This window comes from Mycteria americana, chromosome 4 (assembly GCF_035582795.1).
Source record: "Mycteria americana isolate JAX WOST 10 ecotype Jacksonville Zoo and Gardens chromosome 4, USCA_MyAme_1.0, whole genome shotgun sequence".
Taxonomy (NCBI): domain Eukaryota; kingdom Metazoa; phylum Chordata; class Aves; order Ciconiiformes; family Ciconiidae; genus Mycteria; species Mycteria americana.
Genome location: NC_134368.1, coordinates 26,829,147 through 26,855,512, shown reverse-complemented (window position 1 = coordinate 26,855,512; position 26,366 = coordinate 26,829,147). Strand labels below are relative to the sequence as shown.

The window sequence follows — 26,366 nt, the reverse complement described above, 5'->3', positions numbered from 1 at the left end:
GAGCCTTCAAATGCCCGAGACATGAATATATTCTGCTGCTCTCAAGCAAATGCAGAAAGCAATGTTGTGCATTCCAGTACAGACTGCAACCACTTCAAGAGAAAGCCAAGCAAGAGTTATGTGGTTTGGACGCTTTCTCCTCTATAACTATTAACTCCCTTGAAAATAACTCACCTTCTATTTAAGAAAACCAAAATCCCTACAAAAATAAGAATTCAGCAATTCTTAAAGAAGAATTAAATCACTGTATTTCCTATTTAAAAGGGACTTTACATTTTACCTTTATTTGTTCTAGTGACATCACCATCCCAGCATTACCAAATGTCCGATAAACACGTATTGCAAAATCCACCTCCATATGATGTAAGCAAGCTTTGGCCAGCTCATTCCAACCAGACTGGTCATTCAGAAGTCTGCACACCTCCCATGCTTCAGAAAACCTACAGAAGGTGAAATGCATTTAAAACTAGTATTACTCATACCTAAAATTCCCTCTCAATGCTTTTTTTTTTCTAATACTATGATAGGGAAAACATAAAAAGCATTTATTTCTAAGCCATGGAGAGAGACATGTGTCAGGAAGAAAGGAGAAATACAAATGCATAACTTACAGTTCTCCTATTTCTCCTGTTTCTACCACACTTTTTCAGGAAACCATCTGCTTTCCCTACTCTGGCATTCTTTCCATTATACTGATTTTGCATTGCTTCATTACTGTGGGAGGGGAATATGCAAGAAGCACCTTCAGCCAGTTTTGGAAGAGCCACTGTCATAGAATCCTGAATCAGTCTTGAAAAAAATTACTTTAGCTTTTACTTGACAGTGGAAAAACAAATAAAGCACCACTGGGTCACTTATTTTGCTTGGTCTGCATAGACAGCTACATGGACTCATGGATCAATCTAATTTATCAATATTCAGCATGACATTTTTAAATCACCAGGATATGCTGTATTGAGCTATAAGCACAGAAGAAAACAATTTACACAATATAATTAAAACACAGATGTACCTTTTCAACATTAAAGTCTGAGTAAGCATTTGTGTCAGCTCATTAGGTCCAAAGTCTTTCAAATTGCCAAGGAAACTGTGAGTGCTTAGATAGATATTGTTGGTTTTCCCACTCTGAGTCTGACAAGTTAATTCTCCATTATACAACAACAAAGGTTTATGGGAAAAGGGGACTTCCGTGCCACCTGCCAAAATAATCTTTGATCCTACATTCAAAGTCAGGAAGAAAAAGAAGACATAATTTAAAAAAATCCCTACATGGTAAAAAGTGTAGCAACCAGTCACAGCTGAAATAATGTAGATTTGCAGGGCATTAATTCAAGGTCTCTAATTCTGGTAGTCACCATCTACTCTACAGCACATATTTTTCAGTAAAGTAAATATACATAACTTAAATGTTCTAAACTAGTAAGGTCATTTTCCAAATGTTTGTAGGTAAATTTCTTAATGTTTCTCTGTTACAAATACAGAAATTGCTATGATTACAATTTTGGTTAACAGTGTAAGCGAACACAACTTCTGTCACCCTGATCCCAAGATTTTCTCACGAGCATTTCAAAAGACAATTGAAGCACAATGTGTAAATTTCAGATGAAAGATTATAATAGCAAGAAACTTAGGGAGTTAAGACCAAAATGCCTTGTTGGAGCTTTACAGAGAAACCTACAAAACAACTAGTTTTCTATTCATCACTTGCACTTCAAAACTTCCGTAGTACTATTTATTTTTATATGCAGTTATGAAAATGTTTAAGACAAATGAAGACTCAGAACATGCTTTACTTTATTAACTAAAACAGTGAATAAGTTTTTAAAAGCATTTACAGTACCTTGAATGGCATCCTTATGAAAAACATAAGTGTACGCTTTATCATCATCAAAAGCAACAAAAACACCTTTATCCATTGGCCAGTTTTCCCACAGGATTCCTTTAATAGTTGGTGAGAAGTTTGGAATCTCATATAATCTGTCATTTACCTACAAATAATGCAAAAGTAAAATTACTGGCAAGTGACTAAGGAGACAAATGAAATATTCATCCCAGTTATGATTAAAAAAAGAATATAAATAGTGCAGAAATATGAAAATTGTATTAAGAAAAAGTTTTCTTATAAGCAGTGACTCTGAATAACATAATAGTTTAATTCAGAAGGGAAATAAATGGAGAAAATGCACATTATATGAATGTTATTTACTTTTCTTAGAAAAAAGGTATGGGGACAGGCAGTGAAACTGGCAGTGCTTGTTAATGGGCTAAAATATCTGTATTTGAATACACAAACACATACATTTCTGAAAATTACTGATCAGGAATTTAGTCTAATGAAATTGTCCTGATCTCATATGACAGATTTTATTTCCTTAAATTACAATTAAGTTATCTTTAAGCCTCCTTGGCACTTTCTTCTACCAGCATACACATGTTGGAGTGACAAAAGCTTCTTCATTCTCTATTAAAAACACTATATAGTTGAAGAGCCTGCTTGTAAATATAATTATATGGGTATCACACACTAACTTACTGGACAATAGACAAAGCCATCACTTTTGTCGTCTATGAAAGCCAATCTGGTTCCATTGGGATCTGGAAAAATTTTTCTCACACTGACAGGATGCCGATATTCATTCACATATTGCCAGTCTTCAATGTAGAAATAATGAATAACTCCAGTCTAATGAGAAATAACAGAAAAAGCTAATAATGACATCAGTAAGTGGCAAGTAGATAATTAACTTGGTTGCAGTTTCTCCCATCTTAAGAGTGCTGAGCACAAAGAGTGTATAAAGAAAAATACTTCCAGGTGTTTTTTTAGCTTCCTTCTTCATTCACAGCTGGTTTTGGGCAGAACAGGAAAACTTGAGGCTTTTTGGGGAGTGGGGAAAGCAGTTGGAGGTTTGAGGGGTTTTCTGTTGTTTTTGTTCTTTATCTCACTCTTGCTTTGTGGAGAAAAGCTGTATTTACTGTGCAGTTCTCTAAACAGGAGAAATGCCTGCCTTGTTGTTGAGAGAAGCTTAATCTTCAAACAAAGCTGAAAAATTTTCCTCCAGGGAAGAATCACACATTCTTAAGAACAGAGGTACCTAATTCAGGGGAGAAAAGCAATCAAACTGATTTGTGATTAATGCTATATTTCAATCAGTGTCGCACAAAGAACAATGCTGAAAGTAAAAGGTAGCTTTTGAAGTCAATTGTAAAATTTGCACACATCAAATTGATCAGTTGCAAATTTAGTACTTCAAATTTATTGGTATCAGTTTAGGTACTGAGGAGGTGGAAAAGCCCTTAATTGCTGCAAAACCACTCAGATTATTAAACCAGTGATAAGATCCGAGATAGTGATTCTGCCTTTCCTCTGGAAGGTCAATATATCAGTCTGTGTCACAAAGAGCATGATACTATAATGCCAAATGTGCCCTGTATTCCCAGTGCTAGAAAATACTAAAAGGAAAGAAACTACCCCTCATGCATAGGAAAATCTCTGGAAAAATCCGTAAGCATGTTCACAGCCTTCTTCAGTGCCCTCCTAATTGCTATCTTTGTTGAAACACCTAAAAAAACCTCTCTTTGGCAAAGGCTTCAATATTAAGTCAATACTTCCATTTATGCTATCATACTTGTTTACCTCAGTTTACCTTGTTTACCTTTTTGGCCACATCTATCACATCACCACCTAAATCAACAAATTTGCACAGCATGTGCTATGTTTTTTCTTATATCTGGAAGAGAGTTTGATTGCCAACCCTCTCACTAATGCAACAGAATTAAATTCTGCTATTAAAATCAGTGTTTTGCAACAAACACTAGTAAAAGCAAAACTTAACCTTCCTGCCAATGCATCTCTCATAAATGCAACAGTAAAGGAAGTTGGATGCAATTTTGACTGTATTTGCAGAAAGTTCTTGCATAGAAAATAATCCACTGTAAACTTCTCAGAAGCACAATTTTTTTGCTAAAAGTATGTGTAATAATCCAAATAGTTCTGATAGAAATATATTCCATCTAAAAAGATCTCTAAAACCAGAAGTAATACTCACATCTGTACCATATATGAGGAAGTCACTAGTTAAAGCATGGCACAAAATTCGGTATTTATCATCATCTGCTGGGAAGAGTCGAGTTTCTCGTTCTTCCTGAGCATCCAAACCTTCACTTTCAATCTAAATATAAAGAATAAAATGAACTGAAAAACTCCACTGTTAACAATGAGGTATCATAGTTTTGCCTGTATCAAACTATAAGGAAATGAGATGAAAACAAACTTACGTGTGCATCCCTTAAAAACCCAACAACTGCTTCTGTCACATTCCCACAGAGACTTTTAAAATAAAACTTGTTAAATAGTTCACAAGAAAACACTTTTTCTTCACCTGTTCTAGACTAGGTTGTATTTCTAAAGTCTACAGGAACTCAGCTTTGTATTTTAATTAGCCAGCAAAAAAATTCTAAAGAATTTTAAATTATCTCCACTAACCGAAGATTGCTCCATTTTCTGTCATTTTTAAAATTACAATAACATGTTCAGCTTAGATCAACTCAATAGTTCAGCACTCCAAATTGCCAGAGCTCTTACCATATGCAACTGGACTTTACCCTCAAAGAGAGCAGCGGCATAATCGGAATTAAGGTGCATACTTGCTACTGTCCCCAGGTACTCCACATCTTTAAGCTTTTTTACATCTAAAGAATTCAAACAGAAAAGGTAAAAATATTTTCATTTTGTATAGGTCTTCACTTATCATCATCTAAATTTGCAACTGAGTAACCAGATGTGAAAAACTCACAACTAAGCAGAGAGGGGACAAGTCACATGTAAAGAGACTTTCTTCTTAGCAGTCAGAGAACTGGTTAGAAAGTACAAGAGAAACTCTTTTCCTATGCAACTCTGACTAGTATTCTTACAGTTTTGATTAATTTATTATTAGTCAAAAAAGGTGATGTTTGGAGACATGAAAGCTTTAAATCCACTGTCTCAAATTTGGACATAGCATAACCAATTCTACCTTACCCCACGCAAACCACACGAACATCTACCAAACTGAGAATTTAAACCCTCTGATCATATAGTCCCTAGGTACTTTGCCAAACTTAGTATTAAAAGATACGGTCAAATAATGTCTCAAAAACCTCAAAGTCCTTCATTGGTTAACAACGTAATCTGAAAAAAAACAAAAAAAGAAACATTCTACATTTAATTACCCACACCTTGAACCTGAAGTTTTATTTCTGTTATTTACAATGCCTTGTCATAACTGCTTCAGTTTGTGAAGATCATTATCCGGTCCTAACAGGACCATATGGCAATTCAAGTTGTTATTGTAAAATGTGGAATGTCCAGAACTGCTGAACACAAATACCGAATAAAATAAGATGATGATGCAGTAGTTTTAAGAGAACTAAATTTATGCTTACTATTCTCTCCCAGTGCATAAAACCAAGCCCGATTGTTCATTCCTACAGCCAAATGATAAACACCAATAGCAACAAAACTGGGCTCTACTTCAACAGAGACTGCGACTGGCAGCTCCTGTAAGAAAACAAAACAAAATAAAACATTTTTCATCCACTATTAATACTTACTTTACTTATATCTAAATGAAGTTTAAAAGGAAGAGGTTATCATACTTTCTCCACATGATTGGCTACAGTAACTTCAAGAAGAGAAGTGAGGTATGCAATCCGTGTACTGCAAGCATCTCCAAGGATTGGAAGCTTTGTCAAGAAAACATGGAGGGATCCTCTTCGTGTAGATACTGCCAACAACTGTCCATCATCTGTCCAAGCCAGCTGACCTACACCTAAAAAATTCACAAGTTTTTGCAAAAAAAAATTCCTTTCTTTAACTACTGAAACCAAGAAACAATTATTTTGCTTTAAAATGTGAAAATGGTAGGAAATCATACCTAGGAATATATGTACTAATATACTCAAACATAACCTATTAATATAATTCCAAGATTAACTGGAATCACTCAAACCAAACCCATAATTTACTAATTTAGCATTTTCCTAAGAGTGAAGACTTGACAATAACTGAAGCATTTACAGAGACTAGAAGAGGAGATAACGATGGTAACTCATTACCCAAGAGCATAGTCTTGTAACAATGTTCAAGCCACAGGCACAAATCCTGTATATCAGGATGAGAACAGATTAAGTATCAAATGTCAGTACAAGAGGTGCTGAAAAGCACAAAAATACCCACCAAAAAAAACAGGGAAAGAAGCAGAAACCAGCTAAGTATATTATTTTAGTAATCTGAATATACTGTATTACAGATTCAAAAAACCAAACCTGATCAAATATTGTGAGAGCTGTACTTCTCTATACTTTGAACAGATAAAATAAAATATGTTCCCATTTTGCTATGGGTCACCTAATAAATACAAGTTGGGAAAGAAGGAATTTATGACAAATTCTATATTTACACAGTTTTTCCAACAACAGTACCTTCACTCATGTAAACAGAGTCACCATCAAAATTCTGGTTTACTTAATTTGTAAAAATTTCTACCCTCATGGAGACTGTTATCATACCTTTGTTTTCATCATCCAAGTTTATTATGGCATACATTTCTCTCAGGTCTGACAGATCATGGATTTTAATGCTAAAACAAAAATAAACAGTCATTCTCACTAATATAAATTTCAGTCATCATGAACTGGAAGAAACCCAACCCAGACAGCCTAATGAAGCAAAAAATAGAGCGCAAATGCAAAATGTCTTCCATTTCCTAAAAAGCAGCACACACTCGTTATCCACCACTCTAAATAGTGTATCACCATCACTGTACAAAAAGATTTGCTCAGAGAGTTAAAATTTGAGGAAAAGGCACAAAACCAATTCAAAAGAACTCAGGGGTGGGAAACACACACTATTATTCCCTTTTGACCTGTTACAATACAGGTTAGGTTAAAAACACATTCCTGATGGACAAACACTGCTTGAAACACAGACGCAAAAAGCTAGCTTTCAATCCTGCTTCACATAAAAAGGGACAGACTGAGAGTTTACTTATGCTGTCATGTTACTCAAAATATGCTAAGAACCCCTTAAAGAAATAACACTTGTAATAATAAAATAATAATAATAATTGTACAATAGCTGAAGTGCTTGAAGTTGCACCATGTTTTGCTCATAGTTATAGCACTCTTGATGTGCAAGCAGTCTGTTAAGGTCATACACAGAACTGAGGACAGACAGAATGGTCTGACTCCTACCATCACTCAGCTTCCTTTTTGCTGAAGAATTCAGATATCACAGAATCAGGGAGTAGCAGATGAGGAGCTAAAGGAGATATTCTACCATATGCACAACATATTTTGGAAAAACTCCAGTCTCTTTAACTATTTTTTTCCTTAACTGCTTACACATTTATACTTTTGTCTAGATTGCAGGTAAGACCAAACACCAGGGAGGAGGATATCAGGATATCAGCATACTCAGTACAGCTTTAAATGAATTGTTCTCCTATTGCTAAGCAGATGTTTACGTCCAATCAATAAATCATAGTAAAGAAATTCGGACATTTTTGTAGCCGAGTAACAGAAAAAGAAAGAAAAAAAAAGAATAATCCACACTAAAGTTTAATTTTTTTTATTTTTACAATTAATTACAATAAAGTTAATTACAATTGCAGAGATTTGGGTCAAAATTAGCTTCTCCTAACTTTAGGCAGAGAGGCAGTTCCACAGAGCAATTCATCTCACCTTCTCTGCACTGACTTCTTAGGGAGCCTTGAAGCCTTAGGGAGCCTAGCTTTAATGCCTAACAGCTACAGTTATGTGAGAGGAATTCCATTCTTTATGTATAAAACTACCACTTACCAATTGTCTCCACATGATGCAGCTTTGTTTAATGACTGTGATATAGCAATGCTACTTAGATTATCCTTATGATTATGAGCTTGAAAGATTTCTTGACCTATCTCACGAATGTGTGTAGAAATGACTACAAAATACCCTCGTGAGAAACCAATCATAATGTAGCCATCACCATACCTGTTACAAAAAAAACAACCATTAAGAGATCCATTTATGCAATATGCAAAATGCATTTTCTTTCAGACTACTGGGGTAACTGTCAATGCCTCCCTTTAATGGGAAAAATAATCAAATTATGGGAATTTATATATATAATGTAGAACAATATAGTATAAAATAGATTAAGGGAAAAACAACCGAAGATTCTTAAAGGACAAAACCATGTGTGTGCCCAGAGTTAACTCATAAGTCGTCTTTATTCTCTCTTCTACATTCTATAGTGCCACTTTACTTCAACAAGCTGCATACATGGCAGTGATGCCAGGAGAAAGACCGCTGGTATTGTCATTGGAATAAGCATGGCGGAAGATGGAAACTTCCATTTCAAGGTTCTGGCTGACTTGGTCGCATCAAAGCTATGCTAAAAATAATAGTGCCAGTCACTGTGCCCTTAGGGCATACTACTGCAAACACGGTGGAAGTACCAAAGCTACAATTCATATTTGTGAACAGGTAATCTGTTTACTTTTCATAGTCTCAAGTAGAAATAATAAGGTTAAGGCAGAAATAGTTACAGCACGTAAGGATGAATCCAAACAATATCTCATCAGCTTAGTTGCAAAAAAATCATTGCAAGGGAAACAGCCCAGGTATGCCTTGTTAGACCTGTGGCCGTAAATTAAGCAGCATATAGCTACAGGGTTTCTTACACAGTTATAGTGTAAAGGGATAAATGTCAATTCCATGTTGACTGACCAGGCATTAAAAGGCACGGTGTCATGATTCAAAGATACAGAAGCAGTACAGCTACTTTTTGGGTACAGAGTTGAAACCTCTAGCTTGCGATTTCTTCAAAGGAACATTACCAATTAGATTGCATAGCAGGGAGGCTACAAGAACTTTCCACAACTTTGTAAACCAACAAACTAGCTGAAGGATACAACTCCTCCCCTAGCTCTTTCATCAGTTACTCATCCAAACAGAAAACAACCTATAAAACCCTCAGTTTAATCTACTGTCAGGACCGCAACAGTATGAGTGTTCTAAAGCTGAGCATACCAACAGTGATTATATTTGAAAATACTGCTTTTATAGCCATTGAATTGTCAAGTAAAACAATTACAAAATGTAGACTTCTTTGTGTTTGGAAAAGAATTATTAAAAAGGCTACAATACATCCAAGAAAAAGCCAGCGTAAGCAAGGGATATATTATTTCATTTCCAGCATTTATCAGAACCACTGGGAAAATCTTCAGGTTGTTAATACTAGAATGCTTCTTTAAGAAAGTTCTGCTCACCATCTGTAGGTTACAATACTGCCATAAGGCTGCTGGAATTTCAGATCAATCGGGTTATCAGGATCATTCAAATTAAAAAGAAAGAGAGTCTTCTTGCCGACCACTACACTCACCTGCCAATGAATGAAAAGAAAAATTAACTTGATAAGAATGGCATCACTTTAAAATAAGGCCCTACATCTTCACTAAAAGATGAGATTTAGGACTTTCAATAATCCTTAAGAATACCACGGATCTGAATTCTGCATCTTTATCAACAGTGGAAGAGATTTTCAGGATATTCCCCTTGTGAGCCAGTGGTTCACAGATCTAAATGCAAGCCCAGCAGAACACACATCTCAAATTCAAGACTTTTCCCCACAGAAGCATTAAGTCAGCTCCATTTCCTCAGAGGAAAAGACAGCAGGCCACATGGAGTCATCCTGTTGGACTACTCTCACTTGAACTACGATGTGTTTTTTGATCCACAGAATTTTTATCTGGGAGGTTGATGGGAAGACTATCACAACACTGCTATCTCAAGTAACTTGCTGAGATTTCAAAGATAGAAAGACAATTCCAAAAGAAACAGCCTGTTCAGTGTGTATTCAACATGCAATATTTACAGTTTGGTATCAGTCTAGGTGAGTGCATTTTATTTGATGAATCCCATAGAGATGTTGGACTTCATAGTGTAAGACAGGTTGAACTTTGGGGTTTTTTTAAAGATTATTTTTGTTACTAGAGTGTGTGTTACTCTCAGGCAAGAGTAAAACACTCATTTTAGAAAAAGCAAGGAGAAGCAGCTTGTTTCATCATATTCTTTGACAAAGATACTTTGAAGGGCTAGTTACAACTTTACTTTACATTAACTTCTGTTCCAGCTCTCCTTGTCTAAAAAGGAGACAATGCTTTATTCCTAAAATAAGAGCTAGAAGAATGAAATACAAAGCTGGTACTTTCAAACTGAGAAAAAAAGGCATATGTTGACGTAAAAATCCATTAATCCAGAATTACAAACTCAAATTCTGACCTATAATTCCTAAAGTTACCCCAAATATAAAAAGTATGTTTTCTGCCTTTTAAAACAGTTTGCTTATAATTCCATTGCAGCTAAACGATGAATTATTTAAGAAATACTATTTCTTAAACTCTTCTAAGAAATTACAGGAATTATTTTATGTTGCAGGGCAAGATGTTAACTCTAGTACTACTTACTTTGATCCAACTTGCAGGGGGTTTTTTTCTGATGTCATAACTAACAGCCTGGAAGTGATCGTTATCAAGCCAAAGCCCCCCCCCCCGCCCCCAACAGAAACCTAGACAATAAATGCTATGTGGTTTAGAGTTGCTGACAGACCATCCAAGCACAAACACCAAGAACTACAGAATTACAGAATGTTCCCTAACATTTTACAGCAAACTTGAGAGCTGTAATAAAAAACCTGCAAAGCCTAGGCTATTGCATGCCCCAAGAAGCAGCAGAAGAAATCAAGGCTGAAGTTCTCAGTTCCTGCATTTTCAAAATATCTGTTAATTAAATTTCCCTAGGAAGCAGAAAACATTTCACTCCATGCAGAGGCAAAACACATCTACAGGTCCTTGTCAGTGTAAACATGGAGAAAAATTCTTTCTTGACACCTACACTGCACAGATTAAATCTGACTGTGAGAATTTAATTATCTTGTATAAGTGTATAGATCTGGACAAATTCCAACACCATATCACCTTTCTATCCATGGATTTTCTACGCCTTGTCTTGGTATTTCATTGCTGATCATTTAATAATATGCACTGCTAAGAGTTATCATTACTCCATTTTTCTGTACTTCACCATCGACCGACCTGATGGACTTTGATTCATTCAAGAAAGACGATGAAGACAATGAAACTGTAGCCATTTAGACAGTGACAGGATAATGCTCACACCAGAAGACTGACACCAGGGCTTTTAATCTCATTGATGCTGAGGTTTGCATAAGATGAAAACCTAGAGAGCAGTCATCTGTTCCCAAAACTGACAGCTGAAAATCTGCCCTCTGAAAGGCAGCATCTCTGCAATTTTGACAACCCTGCTCCATTTCCATTTGCCACATTGCATATACTGTTCTATATTTATATTGTATGTATTTAAGTCCCTGCACACATCTCCATCTATTACGTTAACTACCACTGCAAAACTTCCCTGTCATATTGCTAACCACTGCACTTTTCATGAACACATCCTTAATGAAGAAGGGGTATGCCTTTACTTTAAAGGAAAGTTTTGGGAAAGAAAAAAAAAAATCTTCAACACCAAATTTTAAGTCAAGGAGGAACAAATGGCTTCCTGGCCCATACTGGTTGCCAGCAGAAACCTTGAAACATCAGATTAACACTTTTTGCAGTATTTTGTATTGACTTCTTACTGTGCTTTCCCTGGTTGATATTCTTTCATCAGTCTTCATAACTGAGAACTGCATATCACTGGGATCTGAGCTCACTGAGGTCTGCAAGAAAGAAGTTCAGAGTGAGAAATCAACAGTTAATGTTTAGCAAATACTGATGATAAATAATTGCATTATTCCTGCCCTGTACATTTTAGTGTTAGGGATAGATAGATAGAGTTGCTATTGCATTTAGTACCAAAACTAAGAAAAAAGTTGGAGAAAACATGACCTCAGTTTGGATTATAACAACATGTTATAATGGAATATACTGAAAAAATATCTAGGAAACAGAAATACAAATCCAAATAGAGAAGGAAAGATCCAGATGAGGAAGATGACTTGCAAGATGATATTATACAGGCAGTACTAACTGAAGCAGTACAAACAAGGTCACTCCAATGCAAATTCAAAGAAGGAAGACCAAGAATAAGGCATACAGGTTAAATATTTACAAAGCATTTTAATATGGACATACCTGTTCTGGTTTAGGTAGTGAGAGCAATCTAGTTGCTTTTGTAGTCAATATGAGATTACAAAACCTCATAAGCAAGCCTTGCTTAGGTCTCTGCTGTCTCAGCTATACTGCTTCTACTACCTAAGCCAGCTAGTTTAAAGCACAGACATACCCTAATAAACTTATTAGGGTATTCTTCTCCAATTGTGATCTTCAGACATAAAGATGGAAGCATATGGAATGAACTATGAAAAATTTGTCTTTGAAAATCTCGTGAGTTCATTAAAGTTAAAAAAGTGAATTATATTAATTTGCCCATTATGCAGCAATTGTCATTGCTCGGAAGGACTGTGGTGTATGTAAACAAACAGAACGCTTGAGTAGAGAATCGGAGTGTACTTGGAGGAAGCACTGGAATCAGCCTCTCTACAAAGCAAGGGAGGTCCAGCCTAGGAGTAACCCTTGCACATCAGAGGCAAGATCTTTGTTTACCCAATCTAAAGCAAAACCAACATTAAAAGTACTTCCTAAAGACCTTATAAACAGTCATGTGAGAGCTGTCCTGTGCTGCTACTGGGGATGTCAACCTAAGACTGCACTCATAGGATCCTGTTGTAACAGATACAGATCAGGATCAAGGATGAGAGAAGCATGTTTAGGCAGGACCACAGCAGAATTGCAGAGACCCTAATATCATAAATCATGTTGCATAACACAGAGGCTCAGATGTTTAGATATGCCCTCATCCTACATGAGGTTTCCCAAAGGCTCTTTGTCCTTGGATGCAGTGGGACAGAAAAGGCATAAGCTCCCATAGGTCCCAGCTTTCCCAGGAACCAGGAGTATTAATTTATGCCTTAAAATCAAATGGGGGTTATAAATACTACCTGTCTTATAGTATCCCCTTCCTGATTGCTTATAGTAATCATTTTGTCTTCACCGCCTAGAGCCAGAAGGTTTTCAGTACTCCAACAACCACAAGTAATCCGCTTAGTGTGCTTACCTGAAAAAGAAAGAAACCTATACAACACAAATGAACACAACCACAAAAAAAATCTGGGATGGAAATATGCTCTCTTTGGCCACTCAAGCACAGGTTGTCAGCACATGAAACAACTTATCAGAGCAAGTACAAATTCAAGAGTCTTTTTTATTTTAAAATATTCTACTTCCAGATGGAAGTCTTTTGACCTTATAGGCACTTGCACAGCCCCTGTTCTTCCATTTCTTTGCATCAAATTTCTGGGGACTGTGCTATATCAACCTTTCTGCCCAGAGGTACTCTTAGGCAGGTAAGAAAAAAGTAACTTAGCAACAAGAACAACCACACAAATCATTTGCAAGAAAAATAACACAAGTTTCCCATGAGGCACTATCAGGTATGTGTATATATATTTTTAACTTACTATACTATAAAAAAAACTCTTGTAAGTACCACAAAACAGAAGGTGCAAGCTGAGTATGAGCACATTTTTGACTTGCATGTTCATATATGGAACTAAAAAGGAATCTAAGTATATTAGCAAAATTCCACTTTCACATGTGCAAGCTTAGTTTCAAACCAATGCATACCAAGAACAGGAATCTTGCGAGAAGTCTGACGGTTATATATAAGTAAGTTTCCCTTTGTTGTTCCAACAGCAAGTAAAGTTCCAACTCGAGACCATAATAAGAAAGACATTGCATCCCTAAAATAAAGAAAAATTTTACTTTGTATAGCAGAGATTCCTTTCACATGCTTACATATAAAAACATTTTGCATATTTGTTTTGAAGTTCTATGAAATCACACAGATCAAGCAGAATTTTTAAATTAAGCAAATGTTATCTACAACAAGTATCAGAATTATTTAAGTGTGCACGAAATAGTCAAAGTAATAAAAAGTTGTATGAGGTAATGTAATAAGACTTGTACAAAGAGAAATCTGTCTGTAAACATCAACAGTCTGGGATGGAATAATGGGTAATTTGGCCAAACACACAGCTTTAAAAAACACTCAAAGATACCATGAAGGTACCTGAAATTTTCCAGTCACTTTCTGCATTGTTTTTTTGTACTTCAATAATCCTATGAATTCAGCCAACTCCAAGTGAATAGGTCTAGTTCTAGTCAATGTAATAAGAAAGTTAGAAAGAGCCATTTTAACTTGATGTTTCAGATACAGCAAGGCCTATTTTGGTGTATATTTAAGGGTACACAGATAAATATTATACATTGCATTAAAAAAAAAAAAAGCCTCTTAAGCAAAACAATTTTGATCAGCATTTTCTAATTAGTGCAGTTATTTCCATCAATGCCTCTCCCATCTTTTTAAATTTTACTGTAAATGTGCAATACAAATTTGAAACAAATTTCAGATATTAATTGACACATGAAATGACCTCCAATATATATTTCGGTTGTATGTGAGGGGTTTTGTTTGTGCTTTTCTAATTTCAAAAAGAGAAGGATACCACAAAAGCCTGACTATCACACCATTTTTATGTCTTAGAGCTCATTCTGCTTAAGAATAACACTGTGACAAAAGAAGGATTAGGCACTTAAATTGATATACACTGTTCTGCTGAGACTGCCTCCAGTAAGCAATTTACCTCAGATAGTAGAGAGAAAGATCATGAAGGAACTGCAACAACCACATACTCCATTCTGCTAAGTACCTTCTATGGTCTTTTTTGCTTGCATACTGGGAAGTTACTTTTCCCCCAAAATATTTGTTCACACATGAAAAGGAGGTACACTATGGTCTATTCCTTCACACAATATAATGTGTAGATAAATCTTCATAAATTGCTTTGATTATATAAATAGCTATAGTTTAAAACTGACCTATCAAAAAAACCCAACCCCCTACCTGTGAAAACTTTACAAAAAAAAAAAATTAATGCAAAAGTTGATGTATTCCACCAGAAAATAAGCTTATAAACAATAATCATTATAACATCTGTGCTAAAAAGGCATGTTGTTGATAATATATAACAACTAATAAATAATGACAAAAATGTAATGACTAAGAAATAACTGAATAATCCACAAATACCTAAACAAGATGCCTATATAATGCTACATATAATTAATTAGACAGTAGGAAGAAGTAATCACTTTAAATTTCTCATTTGTATGTACAATCATTTGCTTGTTTTGAAACTGTTTTCTAACGTGACAACTTTCTACCGACAATCTTCAAAACATAACTTCTTTAGATCATGTATAGGTATTTCACTGTGTATTTTATAATCACTGTATATTTTATAATCACTGTGTATTTTCTGCAACATGGCAATTAGTTTACTTTTTGAGGATTGGAATAAATAGTATAGAATTTTTTTTTTGTTTCAGTACAGTTTAAGTTTAGTTTCAATGTACACATATAGGATACCAGGCTGTAACATATGGAAATATCCCACAATCAAATATCCAATATTCCAAATGAATTTTACGAAGCACAAGTATACATGTTAATGGAAATATGGAATATTTCCATATTCCAGAAATGGAATTTTCAACCTAAATCTGGAAAAAAACCACCCTCATAGAAACCAGCATAACCCCCACCCCCTAATTTTTCCAGCTGAACTGAATTTTTTCTATTTAATGGATAAAACACTCCAATTTTGGTATCTTGACTACTTAAAAAAAAAAACAAAACACCAAAAAATCCCCAAAAGCGTACACAAAGGAAATTTAGAAATGAAGGGTTAAATCAGAAGGAGTGTTTGTCTCAACTCAAGCAGCAGTATACAAAATTAGCTGTTTCTCTGCTCAGGTGAGTGCCCTAACAAACATGGGACAGATTCATTTCCACTCCCTTTGCTACAGACAGAATGTTTATGTAAAGTGCAATAGTTCAGTGGAATAGATTCAAAGAAGCTAAAAGTTTAATTGTTAAACCAAGCTTATTTGTTAACCCAATGCTTGATTGTTATGTAGGCCTCAGGAGAGTTTTAAGTCTGTGGCCAAATTCGGAAAGGCAGGGATTTGAACCTTAGAGTAGGGTTGCCTTAGATATCTCCTCCCATCCTAAACCAGTCTGCTTTGTGAATAGCATTGTAGTCCCCTTACAAATCTAAGGGGAAAAAATCCTAGTACCACTAAAATCACCTCCCTTACTTTTAAGCTCCCTTTTACTTGTGTGAAATACTTTGGAGAAAGTGTAGCCAGTGCAGATAGACAGACAAAAAATTCACCCATCCTTGTTGCTACCACAAAGTGGAAACATTGAAGATAAGCTCCCTGGGGACTTTGGCACTGTTGACAATTAAAAAAGAAACAAAACCCTTACCAACCCCAAAACCCCCACCCACAACAAACACTTCAAAACCAGCAAATCATACCAAAAAGAATTTAGGAACAAACTGTAGCATATTAATCTAACAGTATATGTGCTACGAGGACTCCAATAAAAAGATGATCTTTGCAATACATGCTCTACATCAACAAGCCACAGTGGTCCCAGTCTTCAAATACACACTTGAAAAAAAAAAAACCTTTCTTACCTCATGCCACTGTCTACTTGGCTTGTTTTGTTTGTGTTCGCATCCCACAGAAATATGGCACTAGATTTGTCTGTGATTATTGCTAAAGTATCTCCATCCTTATCCCAGTCCATAGTAACACAGTTACTGAAGAAAAAAAAACAGAACACTTTCATTAATAATGGTAAAATATGTTTGTGAGTGTACAGAAACCACCAGAATTATTCAGTTGAAGTCCCTGTCCTTCCTTTTCCTTCCCAAGCAAACCCATGACAGATTGCAGATTTACCTGTAAAGTGTACTTTTATAGCAACCACACCCTTATTCAAATCTCATCGAAATGACAGAGGCTGAAAGGAAGGTCATAAAAAAGAGACTGCTACCTACATTCCAGTACTTGAAATACTGCCACTTTGATTTTCAAGAGACAGTGAAAACCCCCTGTAAGCTTCTATTTTGTTAGAGGCTATTCAGTGTTGGGATTATTTTTCTCATAGTTCAACAAGCATAACGAACTTGGGCAAGAAACCTATGCAGAAGCAGGAAAACCTCTACTTGCAAATAGTTCCCAGAATGAAGAGGACAGGAGACTTACCCACAAGTCTCCAGTGAATTGGAAAGTGTTGTTTACAACACATATTTAAAGCACCATATACTGCAGACTAAGAATCTATGCCATCTGACAGCACTCTTCTCTTTCTAGATAAGTAATTTGATAGTTTCAGGTTAAAAAGGTATCTCTCTGAAGAATTTCACTCCATTTACTACTCAAATGAAAACTCCTAATGTAAGCAATTTCAAAACTGTCCTACTGAAACATACATTGCTGTAAACTAATTCAGTAAGCCTTCAGTTCCAGTTTCTCCTATCTTTCTTTTTAGAACCTTAGCAGTTTATTCTAGAGAATAAGTATGGCTTAGTCCCTAAGCATACCCCTGAATACTTAACAGACAATCAGAACATCAAAGCAGGAATAACAAGGACAAAAAGAAAAAAATAGGGAAAAACACAGATTGAAAAGTAGTAAACAAAACAAATTCTATCAACATAATGGTAAGAAGATGCTTATAACATCAATTATTATAGCAGAGAATATTTGACACTCTGAACTCTGTTCTTATGCAAGGAGAGCTCTAGCAGTTAACAACTGCAGTTGGTTAACAGTTAACCAACAAATAAAGCAGCAAAGTTTGGCCTGAGAGGGAGAACCTCCATACAAGCACACTTGTTTCTGTTTAAACTGTGTATCACAAAACTTGAATTTTCTTCTAATAGTAATAATTAGAATTTATTCTTCAATCACAGCAAAAGGTTGGAAATAAGAATTCAAAAGAACTACCTAACCTAGGTAGAAGACTTGCTGGCGGGCCTCAAAAACTCAGTACTATTCAAACTACCATAAGCAGGTGTTAATTATTTCGACAAGTCTTTAGGATATGTGGTGGTTATACAAGTTTTTTCTCCTCTTTGCCTTGCCATGAGAACATAACATAATTTTAAAATTGGTTTAGATGTTACATGTTTCCCTGAAGGAAAGGGTCACATCTGTCCATCAATAAGATAGTGCTATCAGTGTCCATCAGTAAGGCAGACTCTCCTTCACACCACCCTCACCAACCCACATGATAACAGAGGATCCCCAGTCCAACACAAGCTCTTCTCAGAGTTCACCACTGATTCCACACAGCTTTCCTCACTTTTGGCAGTTTGCTGGAAAGAATGAGCATTTATCCTACATTGTGCAAAATACAGCGCAGAATGGGCTGGGCCGTGGATACTACCAAGCAAATGACACTGAGATAGCCAGCCCACATTATGAATGGCACCTAACCAGAACAGGATTTTGAAACAAGACAGCAAAGTGCGATGGTCAGTAAGATACAAGCAAGTCTGGTAAAGACAATGAGAACTGCATCTCTTGTTTTGGTGCAAGGCAGCAACTACCATGAACCACAAAAACTGGATTTCTAGAGAGTTCTTGGGGAGCTAAGTGATTCTGGCTCATATCTACCAATGATACAGGGATATGTAAGCAACATTCTAGAAATGCAAGTTAGACTTCTAGATGAGAGGCTTCAGATTTAAAGCCTTAGTGGGAGTTTTGCCTCGACTAAGGACTCTACCTTAATCAAAATGAATCAGGTTGTTAGAAATAAAATAAAAAATCAGGAATTTGCATGAATACTTAAGCTAAGAGCAGGTAAAATACTAAAAAGAAATGAGGAGTACACAAATGAAACTATTGCTACATCAGGTAGTAATGGTGCCCAATAAAAGTAGATTTATAGAGCAAAATGGTGTGACGACCTGATGTCACGGTGTTTGCACCTAGAGAGGTTTCCTCTGGGCCATAGCTAGCCTATTCCTATGGACTGATTGCCTTTTAGCAGTTAGACTGCTTCTTCCAAAGTACACCACTTTTTACATTTTGTCTGAAGGGAATCCAGTTCGTGCACTCCAACACCACTCTCTGATGTGAACCAAAGTGTGGTAAGAAGGAAAAGCAGTGAGATTCACTTCAGAAGTACACTCTCGATCAAAAGTAAAAATGCCAATATATACATTATGCCAGTGACATAAGCAAAAGCACTAAACCAAAAGGATTATCTTTCCTCAGTAAGGCTATGATAACAAATTACTAGAAAACTGACAGCAACAAGAATGCAGTCACAATCAGCATGATGTGGATATATTGTATACAACCTCGTTACCTTCTTTCTTAATATGATAGATCTTTTTCTAACATTGTAATGAAGTAGATTGAGTTTATTACTAATACGGAGTGCTTTGGTTAGGAGAATATATTTTTCTGACTATCCTTGACAGCTTACTATGAGTTTAGCTTTTATGGTCTCAGATTCCATACATGCTCAGCAGTTTGTCTTCTTTTCCAGGTATGTCTACTAGAGATAGTATCTCTTCCTACGAAGTTCTCACATTGTATAAGCACCTCACCAGGAGAGAAGCATTTTAAAAGAAAAAAACAAAGAAAATAATCTAAACCCATCTTAGTACCTACCCTGGTAAACTGATTTCATTTCTCTTCTGACCATGACGATCAAAAATTTTCACAGCACGATCACCTCTAAAAAAGATTAACATATGGAATAATTCCCTTTCTTCATCAGTGATTTCTATGAACAAATGCAATAAATATTTGTAATCTTACCCTGTTACAGCAAGGAAATTTCCCAAGGTTTTCTGCCAAGCAAACTGCACAGGGGAACCAGACCAAGCTTTTTCTAATAGACAGAATACTTGCTGGGAGACAAAAAAAAGTGGGGAAATTACATATCTTAACATCATAAGCGTATAACAACAAACAACTTCCTAACAAGTTAGCAACTGTGAGTACTGTGGAGGGAAAAACCCCCACCTTCTGGGTGATTCTAATGCACCAAAGTACAAAAATTCCACAGAAAAATCTTTTGGTTTTTGCTGGAAAAATTGAAGTTTCTGGTGCTGGGTGTCTGCATTAATAACTACTGTGACTCTATCACAACTATTTTTTCTCTTACAGAGTTACTGAAATAAAAAAATGGCATGAGACTCTCCCCTTCATGTCCAAAGACCAGAACACTTAGTTCTCTAAATTTCATGGAAAAGTCTGGGACCAGAAAGCATCCTTCCTGTGTAAAACACAAAAGGCTCAACACCTACACTTTTAAAGACATGTAACTATTTTGTCCTGAGTAGTTGTGTCTTAAAAGCTAAGACCTCAAAGCTACTCAACTGTAAAAAGAAATTCTGACTTCCAACTAGAAAATGTCTCTAATTCCTTTCCCTTGCCCACTACCTGCACAGACTTTTCTGTAACTTGGGTGTAAGATAAAGCCCACGACTTTGTTTCACAGCTTGATATCATGACTTTTTCCCTCCTACATCGTCAGATGTAACACCAACATCTAGTGTCCACCAAATACCTGGCAGGCTTACTCAAGTCTTTGCCAAAGGTGCCCCATTCCTTCTCCTGGGTGAACGTAAACTGTGGCATTCTTCACATTGAATTTGCATTTCACTCACAAAAAGTGTAAAAGTATGAGCACCACATGCCACAAGCACAAAGAACATCTAACAATTATGTTTGATTTTGAAAAAAATTTAATAAGATCTGTAATAAACCAACCATAAAGAAAATCATTAGGGAGTGCAGGCAAGCTCCAGCTGTTCATACTCTCGCTGTACAGTAATGGTTTGAGTAGGAAACTTTCCTTTTAGCCCAATCATTTAACCGTTGCCCGAGGACGGTTTCTCGGACCCCTCTCCGCTGCCAGGGCCAGCATTAAGGCACGGCGACACGGCGGCAGGAGACGTGACAGAGCAGGAAGGAGACCCGACGGCCGCCGGTAACGGCTTCGGGCGGAGCGGCGGCTCAGGCAACTGTCGCGGGAAGAACCAGCCTGGCCGGAGCCTGAGCCTCCCCCGGCCCGTTCCCGGGGCAGGGCGGGCGGTGGGAGCGGCCTTGGCTGCCCTGACTGCCCTGAGGAAGCCCTGTCCGCGGCGGTCAGGCTGCCGCTTGGCTGGAGGCCGGCACGAGCGGGCGGATCCCGCCGCGCCCCCCCTCCGCTCCCCAGGCCGCAAGCACCGCCCGCCCGCGGCGGGCCCCGCTCGACGCCCACAACCCGGATCGTGCAGCGCGCAGCGGGAACCACGTCCCCGACCGACCGCCTTCGACCCCGCCGCCGCCCCGGGGCCGAGGCTCCCCGCCGGCCCCCCCGCCCGCGCGTACGGCGGCCGAAGAGACTCACCTTCATCGCGCCCACCACTCGCTGCGCAGCGCCCCCCTGCGCATGCGCCGCCCCCCCTCCCCGGCCGCTCCGCGAGCCAGACCCCGCCCGCCCACGGCGTCGCTGTCACCCCGGAGACGGAGAAGGCGGAGGAAGGCCAGAGCCATCACCGCTGGGGGGCGGGGCCCCGCCCCGCACCCAATGGGGAGGCGCGCCCGAGGCGCCAGGCCGCAACAGGCCCCTCCCTCCGCCGGCGGAGGGGCGAGGCTGGGCGGGAGGTGTGCGTGGGCCGTGGTCTCCAGCAGAGCGGAGTAGTTGCAGTACTGACAGGAAAGGATAGTTTTGCTAAAACCAGAAGTTCCGACAAGAGGAGCAGTAAAAATAACATTTCTTAATGAGAGCCGTTAAGTCGCGGATACAGGTACACAAAAGGAATGTAAGCTGGAGAAAAAAAGGCGCTAACCCAACAACACTGCATATAAGTTTAGCTGTATTCAATTGCAAACAGTGCAGGTTTTAGCACAAAGTTTCACTGCTTAGTAATTTCTTTTAAAACAATAAATAGTTCGCTGAGAGCATTAACACATTTAAAATTACAAATGTACAAAGACTTTGGGTATAGGACACTTCAAACTTCTGAAAAACATTCAATGAGCTCACGTCTTCCCATTTTCCATTACAAACACGCACATATTACCTACTGTTCTGAAAACATAAGGAACAAGGCACAGAAAAGCAAATACAAAAAGACTTCAGACCGTTCAAAGCAATTTGTGTAACAGGATAGGTCACAAGAAAGGCAAATTATAAAGTATCTGAAAAAAAGTAGATAACTGTTAAATAAGGTAACTAATTCAATATAATCCTGTGAGGCACACATAACTTTCCTGTAAGATGCTGAACATGCTTAAATGGTGGCTGTTAAGCATCTTGCAGGATTAGGCCCTTTACATTTTGAAGTAACCTTACTGGAAAGATAGACAATTGTTTCATTTCATCTTATAAAATTATACTTTTCAAATTAGTGCAAAGCCTCATGTAAAAATGTAGTTAGTCTAGATGTAATGGAATGCTTCAAAAATTCCAAAGTGCAAATATTAAACAAATGGGTTAACTTTTAACCACACTTCAGAATTCTTCCAATAACTCATGCTTATAGATTTTTCCTTAAAAATAGCAAGTAAATATAAGAACCAAAGTAGAGAAATGGTATGATGTTCTGCATCTCATGTAAAAACTTTGAAAATCCAAAAAGTACACTGGATGTCAAAAATCTCTGGCAGAAGTTATTAAATAGCAGATTTCTGTTAGCATAATAAGACAATACTTAAAATAAGGCTTTGGTTAAATAAAAAGTTTGCTAAACTAGGAATGATGATAAAAGTGCAAAAGATTCACCAAATACACAACTTCATTTCCAAGGCAGGAATTACACCTGCCATTTACAATGGTTTGCATTGGTTTGTCAGCCTGCATTGTAATAGCTCAGATACCTACATCCAAACATGTTTATTATAGGCAAATTAAATATATGGGGTCCAATCCTACAACTTGTTTCACCCAGAGATAGACTCAATCATATCAGTGGAAGTATATCCATTTATAGCATCACTCCTCTGCATGTTTGGGGGATCAAGGCCCTGGATCTGTAACATTTGATTATTATAGCGAGTTCACTAATGAGTTCACTCATTTCTTAGCACTTCCTAAGCAGAAGTCCTCTGCTGGCAACTGGCTGGTTGCATCTGATTTTCTTACAAATAGAATTCTTGTAACATATGGGTAACAAAGATGATTTTTTAAAAAGTGCTTAATATTGGTCCATAAGAACAACGTGTGCATGTTAGCTTGAGACCAGACACTTCACCGTGGTAGATATCCTGCACCTTATGTTTATTGGTGCACTGGTAGTTTGCTTGAGGAAAAAAGACATCATCTGAGTCTATGGAGGAGAATGTCACCTTCATAGAGAAAATAATTTACAGTTTTACAGTCACAACACATGCTCCAGCTCTTCCTAAGCACAGTGGTGCAACCTGTAAGCAAAAAACAAACAAACAAAAAAAATCCAAGATAAATGCAGTCAGCTTTAAGTACTTTTTCCCCCTAAAACTGATAGCGTTTAGTTAATGCTTTTACTAATAGTTGTACAGCTGCAGCAGAGTCGCAATATCACCTACGCTGCTAACATGACTTAAAAAAAAAATAGCAAATTGGTCCAAAACTTGGCTAAAAACTGGAGTGAAGCACTTTGAAAGCAACAGCAAACCCCAAGAATATGAAACAATTCTTACTGATAATTTCAATTACTTGGTATTACAGGAAAAAAGAATCCTTTGTTATGGTACAAACTGGACACTCGAGCTAGACAGTCTGACAACTGAGTAATGGTTGGCAAAATGACGCGTTTTTCTCTCAAACAGAAAATGCCAAACATGACAGGGGCAATCTCTCCTTTTTACTTGAATATTTGATAAAATCCCGTTAAGAGTTCTTGAAATCAGAATAATTTCCCAGTCTCTATTCTTTTTTTGTAAACTGGCAAGACCTTACTTCTGGCAAGACCCTTTTCTGCTGAGATTCTGCTGGACTTGGGAAGAAGAAGGTAGTTTTTAACACTCACCTTAGCTTCCCCTTTTAAACTTCACAGTATTAGAGTATGTGTGAATAGCACACTAACTGCTACAGAGAGTATCCTGGAGACAAAAAAGGGTGTTTATGCCAACTCCCCCATTTCTTTTTTTCCCCCAGAACAACAGACTTATCCTGAGTTGTGTGGGGCTCTGACAAACTTCAATTGAGAAAATTCCACTACCCTCTGAGTTGTGTGTGGATGAAGCAGTGGCAGACTGCTGACATAACAAGAGAGAAGGAAGGTACGCAGACACTTCCAAATCCCTCTAGGAAGGGTTCAAAACTGTCCTATATACTGGGATCACAGGATTCAGTGAGATTTAGAGGGTCAAGGCTAAGGATACAAAAGTACATACAGACGGTCACCACCTAGACATCATGTGAGATTCATTTAGATGCAACAGTGAGAAGCACTGTTTCTCTCTTCTGGTACACTTTTTTTTTCTTTAGCAGGACAAATAATACCATGGGTTATCATCACCAGTACTGCCACTGAAAGCCCCAAGCTCTGATGAGCCTCCTAGATGACTTATGTTTTAAGATCTTGCAGCAGTATGAAGTGGGGGGAAATGGACAGCTCAGTTTTCTGTGTTACAAAGATTGTGATAGAGAGCAGTTTAGTTCTCTTTTTGAATTAGCAATTTGGGGCTATTACTGAAATAGATATTCAGGAGGTCAGAATTCAACTGCCTAAATACTGGTGTCTAATGCTATTCTAGATGACGACGGACATTTATCCTGGCCTACAACTGGACTCCAGAAGGGCCTTTGTCTCCCATAGATTCTGTGCTGTACCTTCCCACAGAGAGGCACATTCCTGGAGCTATAAAAAAGTAAAAGTAACCAAGCTTTGAATTGACAGTAATGGTTTCTGATCATGAATTGAAGGGGGGGGGTGGGGGGTGTTTTTTTCTTTGCTTTGGGGTTTATTTTGGTTCATTTTGTTTTGGGGTTTTTTTTGAGCTGGGTGAAGAGAAGTGGGAAAAGGCTTCCTGAAAGTTGCACACACCGTACAGAGCATTCACATCAGAACAGGATTATTTATGAAAAGATGACCAAAACCTTGAAGAAATTTATAAACTTGCTGACAGACACATTAGAGCTAAAACTAATTTACATTTATCATTTATCTTCAGAATAGGAAGTCATGTAAGCAGAACCCTTTATGACAGTTTGGGGAACATGTCAATACATTTTATTTACAGTAGTTGAAATTGTCAAAGAAAATAGCTATAACTCTTGCCAACGAAAGAAGGGCAGTTTATTATAAGTTAACAACTGTCTGTTCAAGATGAATCATCTCGAGATGGTAGACAAAGAAAAAAAAAAGAGAGACTTACAACAGACTAGTAAGAAAGTGCTTCTTATAGAAGGAGTATTTGAATTCTCCTTGTAAAAAGAGGAACACTTGAAATAACAACATAAATAGCAGTGTATGGTCTGATCAGAAACTATACCTGTGTCCATTCATTTGTCTGGGGATCATAAGACTCCACTGTATTAAGGTATGTTTGACCATCATGTCCTCCAACAGCATACAACTTGTCACCAAGAAGACATACTCCCACTGCATCTCTGCTAATGCTCATAGAGGCCACAGCAGTCCACATGTCTGTTTTTGGATCATACCTAAAAGATAATTTATGTTATGCTCTAAAACTATTGCCAAAATTCAATAGAAAAAACATACCAGAATTGATGATTTCAAGGTAGTAGAAAACAGGTATTATTAGGACAGCACAGATTTGGGTGTTAATTTCAAAGGACTTTTTCACCAAATACTCTCTTTGAAAATGTTTATTTAGTCTTCTGGTAACACAGTCAGTACTAGCTACTTATCTACTTTGTGCTGCTTTCCATATAGTAATACACACACATACATACAGCTGCTCTTACTACATTTCTTATTGTATGTCTAAATGTACCACTCCAGAAACAGTTCTGCTGCTACACTGTAGTAGAGCAAGTGCTCATCTTAAGTGATAACTACTACATGTCAAGGCACAGGCTGTTAAAGTTGAGTGTGGTACTAAAGAGAGTTACTTGCCATGAAAGATTACCATTTTCAAAAAAAACCCCCAAAACAGTTTGAGAAAATTCTGGGGGAAATGCAAAACCCTTAAGACAATTTACAGCACTTCTTTAATCATAGCTCCATATCATCAGAAGCATCAGCACAGTAAAAGACAGGTGGCTTAATGAAAAACATTAAATGTGATTCTAGAATAACAACATTCTTTACAAGTCAAACTGAGAACTACACAGGAGAGTTCATGCTATTCTTATGTCAAGGAACATATTTTAACTTGACTGAAAGAGACAATGTTAAAGATTACAGATGCTTACAGCAGAACTGATGTAATCACAGAGCTCTGAAGGGC

General features: G+C 37.3%; 2 protein-coding genes across 13 annotated transcripts in view; both read right to left on the bottom strand.

Moving 5' to 3' along the window:
* The window catches only part of WDR19 (WD repeat domain 19), a 49,284-nt gene extending 27,855 nt beyond the window's left edge, over positions 1-21,429 (bottom strand). The window contains exons 1-18 of one of the 6 annotated variants that reach the window (XM_075499941.1): positions 21,373-21,429; positions 19,794-19,885; positions 19,644-19,709; positions 16,646-16,771; positions 13,725-13,840; positions 13,040-13,155; positions 11,678-11,758; positions 9,291-9,403; positions 7,837-8,010; positions 6,547-6,617; positions 5,635-5,807; positions 5,422-5,536; positions 4,583-4,689; positions 4,047-4,169; positions 2,534-2,683; positions 1,841-1,988; positions 1,013-1,217; positions 281-440 (exon numbers count right to left, since the gene is read on the bottom strand). In XM_075499941.1, coding sequence (XP_075356056.1) covers positions 281-440; positions 1,013-1,217; positions 1,841-1,988; positions 2,534-2,683; positions 4,047-4,169; positions 4,583-4,689; positions 5,422-5,536; positions 5,635-5,807; positions 6,547-6,617; positions 7,837-8,010; positions 9,291-9,403; positions 11,678-11,758; positions 13,040-13,155; positions 13,725-13,840; positions 16,646-16,771; positions 19,644-19,709; positions 19,794-19,885; positions 21,373-21,378 — 2,142 coding nt within the window. In that variant the 5' untranslated portion in view covers positions 21,379-21,429. Of the gene's footprint in view, positions 1-280; positions 441-1,012; positions 1,218-1,840; positions 1,989-2,533; positions 2,684-4,046; positions 4,170-4,582; positions 4,690-5,421; positions 5,537-5,634; positions 5,808-6,546; positions 6,618-7,836; positions 8,011-9,290; positions 9,404-11,677; positions 11,759-13,039; positions 13,173-13,724; positions 13,841-16,645; positions 16,794-17,219; positions 17,333-19,643; positions 19,710-19,793; positions 19,886-20,750; positions 20,777-21,372 lie in introns of those variants that run through there. The other 5 variants (XM_075499942.1, XM_075499943.1, XM_075499940.1 and 2 more) reach the window with 5 other exon arrangements.
* A 293-nt stretch (positions 21,430-21,722) lies between these two features.
* The window catches only part of KLHL5 (kelch like family member 5), a 60,483-nt gene continuing 55,839 nt past the window's right edge, over positions 21,723-26,366 (bottom strand). For 6 of the 7 annotated variants that reach the window (XM_075499933.1, XM_075499934.1, XM_075499935.1 and 3 more), the window contains 2 exons: positions 25,443-25,614; positions 21,724-23,387 (listed from right to left, as the gene is read on the bottom strand). In XM_075499933.1, coding sequence (XP_075356048.1) covers positions 23,331-23,387; positions 25,443-25,614 — 229 coding nt within the window. In that variant the 3' untranslated portion in view covers positions 21,724-23,330. Of the gene's footprint in view, positions 23,388-25,442; positions 25,615-26,366 lie in introns of all 7 variants that reach the window. The other variant, XM_075499939.1, reaches the window with a different exon arrangement.